Source organism: Erpetoichthys calabaricus, chromosome 10 (assembly GCF_900747795.2).
Source record: "Erpetoichthys calabaricus chromosome 10, fErpCal1.3, whole genome shotgun sequence".
Lineage (NCBI taxonomy): Eukaryota > Metazoa > Chordata > Cladistia > Polypteriformes > Polypteridae > Erpetoichthys > Erpetoichthys calabaricus.
The window spans coordinates 76,686,482-76,690,270 of NC_041403.2; the positions used below are offsets into that span (position 1 = coordinate 76,686,482).

General features: G+C 38.6%; 1 protein-coding gene across 1 annotated transcript; it reads left to right on the forward strand.

Annotated features, from left to right (window-relative positions):
* Window positions 1-1,631: 1,631 nt before the first annotated feature.
* On the forward strand, window positions 1,632-3,107 carry LOC114658393 (protein FAM200A-like). Its single transcript, XM_028810477.1, has one exon. It carries the CDS (start codon window positions 1,632-1,634, stop codon window positions 3,105-3,107), a length of 1,476 nt encoding a protein of 491 aa, XP_028666310.1.
* The last annotated feature ends 682 nt before the right edge of the window (window positions 3,108-3,789 follow it).

Here is a 3,789-nt window from a genome sequence, read left to right on the forward strand (position 1 = left end):
CTTCCTCTGAATAGTTGCTTCCATACATCCTTAAGCATAATTAAAAATAGTCCAACGATATACATAAAAAGCACACAAAATAAAAGTTAATCACTTGGCTGGGACAATAAGATGAGAAGACCTTGGTCTAGCAGGGAAGACAAGACAAGACAAGATCACTATCTAAACAAAGCTTACGGAATTCTAGAAAGACAATATGGCCTTGGCTTTGCAGGGATGAAGAGACAAGGATATCTTGGATCAGAATGAATGATGAGACAAGAAGACCAGCTCAGGATGTTGAAGCAGCTATTACACCGTTTACAAGATGGGATGAACAACAACACAATAAGACAACTTCACAACAGGGAAAACTGGACTGCAAAGCATAAACTTTGTGCTGAGACATTTGGAGTCAAACACCTCTTGAATCTTAGTGTCCTCTGGCAGCAGGGTGATGCCTTTCAGACACATAGGCAATGGGGCAGCAAAGGAAAAAAACTGGGAACCCAGGCTGAGAGGAAAAGATAATAACTGGAGGCCCATGTGGTGATGGTGGGCTTTCCAATATAAAATTTTATAAACATGTATACTATCTTCAATATCACTAAAGTTCTAATCCTCCTAATGGCTGCCAATATCTGCTACAAAGGTGAAGGCTGCAGACAGGTTTTGCTCAATAGAATCCTTCTAAAATATTAGCTCAGCTTGAACAAAGCCACTTTTAAATATACTTTTTATTTGTGGAGAAGTTCATTCTGCAATTAAGCTGCAGCACAAAATGACAGAAAGGGTAAATACCAACAACCAGAGTAAGACTTCAATGCCTCACCCCGGGCAGTCTGGACCTAAATTCAAAAGGCAATTCTTTAAATTTGAATGATTTATCAAATTGTTATACAATGATAGACAAACAAGAATAAACACATAAATAAGGCAAAATGAGTTTGCCTGTATAGTCAACTCAAGGCAAATAACTCCAAATCGTAATTCAGAGACCAAAAGCAAAGCAAAAATCCATACAAACCAAAACATCCAAGGAAAGTAAATAAGTCCGACAAGAGCTCTTGACATCATAAGCCACAATGAGCCTCTGAGGGACTCACTTCTCAATCTGAAATATAAAAGGCTGAGGGTGGTCCCTCGACATGTTGTTACATAATGGTGTACCCACTTCTTGGGGTTTTAATCAAAGAAAATAAGGCACATAGACAAGCATAAATACACAGGTATTAAATAATAAACAAGGATAACATTATTAACAAAAAAAATACATAATAACAAAGAACACATAAATAATACAAGAAAATAAATAGCCATATAAAGAAAACAAAGAACAAACCCTGGTTGAAATAAAATATACAACAAACTTGTGTAGAATTGGCCAAAGATGTAGTGAGATAAAGAACAAGAAGTCAAAAACCGAAAGGAGACTTGGGTAAAATTTCCCATAAATATGCTAGAACTTTGCTTAATTGAATGTCTGATTCAACAAGTGTGCCTGGGTCTCATCATTTTATAGAGCAGTGATTCTCAACTGGTGGGTCGCCCGGTAATGTGAGTTTCACACCATAGAAGAAAACCCGCAAACTTTGTTTACATATGCTAATTGAGTATGGTGAAATAAAGGTACGACGCAGAATATATTAGATATGGATTTTCTTATTTCTTACACCATTGCAGAGGACCTCATCTTACCTGCAGCCATGGACATGGTCAGAGAGGTGTTGGATCAATCCGCAGCAGATAAACTAAAAACTATACCTCTGTTAAATGACACTATTAGTAGGCGAATTGAAGAAATGTCGGATAACATTAAACAACAGACCATAGCTCGCATTAAGGCAAGTGGTCATTTTGCCTTAAAAATGGACGAATTCACAGACATAACAAACAAAGCAGTTTTACTCGTTTACGTGAGACATGTGTGGGACAGGGACTTACAGGAACTATTTCTCTGCACAAGAGAGCTCACTACTAGTACGACTGCAGAGGACATTTTCAGCTCTATGGACTTATATTTGAGTTCAGTAGGCCTACGCTGGGACATGTGCATCTGTATCACAACTGATGGTGCTGCCTCCATGACAGGAAAAAACTTGGGGATCGTGAGGAGAATACTTGAGAAAGCTCTGAATGCAACTTGGAACCATTGTTTTTTACATCGGGAGAACCCTGGCAGCAAAGGCTATGGTACCAGTGCTTCATGGAACATTAAAAATGTCATCCAAGCAGTAAACTACATTAAACGGAGTGCAAAGAACACCCGGTGTTTTCAGAAACTGTGCCAAGATCTTGGTAGTGAGCTCGTACAGGTGTTGTATCATGCCGAGGTATGCTGGCTTTCGAGGGAAAAGGTACTGTCCCATTTTTATGAACTACGAGCTGAAATCGCTGCTTTTCTTGCCCAGAACAATTCACCCCTTGCAGACCTGTTTAGCAACAGTGTGTGGCTTGCACAAGTTGCTTACCTCGCTGATGTGTTTGAACAATTAAACACATTAAATGTGTCTGTACAGGGGAGGGGGCACAACATTTTTGAACAGTATGACAAATTCAATGTTTTCAAAAAAAAGATCTCCTTGTGGGCAAGTCATGTATCTAAAAACCAACTCGACATGTACCCTAATGGCTGCCATGAGGGACAGCAACTGGACGCGGCAGGAAAACATGTAATGAAGAAAATGATTACAACACATCTGAATAAACTTCTTGAGCGGTTTAATGACTACTTTCCCAAGAAACAGAGGGATGATGACTGGATACGCGACCCATTTGAAATCAACATGGAAAGCGCCATGTTGCCAAGCAACGAAGAGAGTCAGCTGGTGGAGCCATCATGTGACTGCACGTTAAAAAAGAAATTCATGGAGGTAAGCCTCTTCCAGTTCTGGTGCAGCACTCTGATGGGTGAGTATCCTTGTCTTGCCACTCGAGCAGTAAAAATCCTGCTACCATTCAGCACTACCAATCTCTTTGAGTGTGGATTCTCAGCTCTGGTTCAGCTGAAGACAAAACACAGAAACAGACTGGACATTGAGTATGACCTCGCAGTTGCTTTGTCTACTGTAACTCCAGAATTTGAGACTCTTGTCAGGAGCAAAAAACATGCCCAGTTCTCCCATTAATTTCTCCAAACTCAGGTCTATAATGTCAGTGTAACATCTAAGGTTGAAGTGAGTGTTGCTTAATTTTCTTCAAAGCACAATGTTTTCACCATTTACCTACGGATAAGGTAATCAGAAGAGAATGTAATTTAGTATACTTGAATCCTTTTGAACGTCACTCTTTGTTTAATTTATTTCTCTTTGTTAAAAAAAAAACTGCTAATGAAGAAACTGATTTTTTTTCCATAATGCAATGTTGGTTGTCATAGATTCAATGAGTGAGGATTCTCTGGTAAAACTACATAATTTGAGTTTTTTTGAAAATACTTCTCAGTAGTTGCCCTTTTTTATTTCATATTTGTGCATGAAAGCACTGTTGAGTCTGTTAAAAACAGTTAATGAAGAGTTTTTAACAGTAGTACTAAAGAGTTTTGTTTTTAATTAAAATGCAGCTAATTGAGTGTTAAAGAGAATATTTTCCTCTCTGGCATCACCACTTACTGGTCATTTTGGTTTATCATTAAGTTTATCAGGTATTTTGTGTTGGCATACTGTGATATTCTATTCTACTATCTCAGGTTCAAACTGCACCATCTTGTCATTCAATAAATTTGAGAAGGTGAAAATTTTGGGTCACAGCTTGTCATTAAGGGGTGATGGTGGGTCCCAAAGCCAGACCAGTTGAGAACCACTGCTTTAGAGT

Coding starts and splice junctions, on each gene's coding strand:
- LOC114658393 (XM_028810477.1), top strand. CDS start 1,632: ATGGATTTTCTTATTTCTTACACCATTGCAGAGGACCTCATCTTACCT.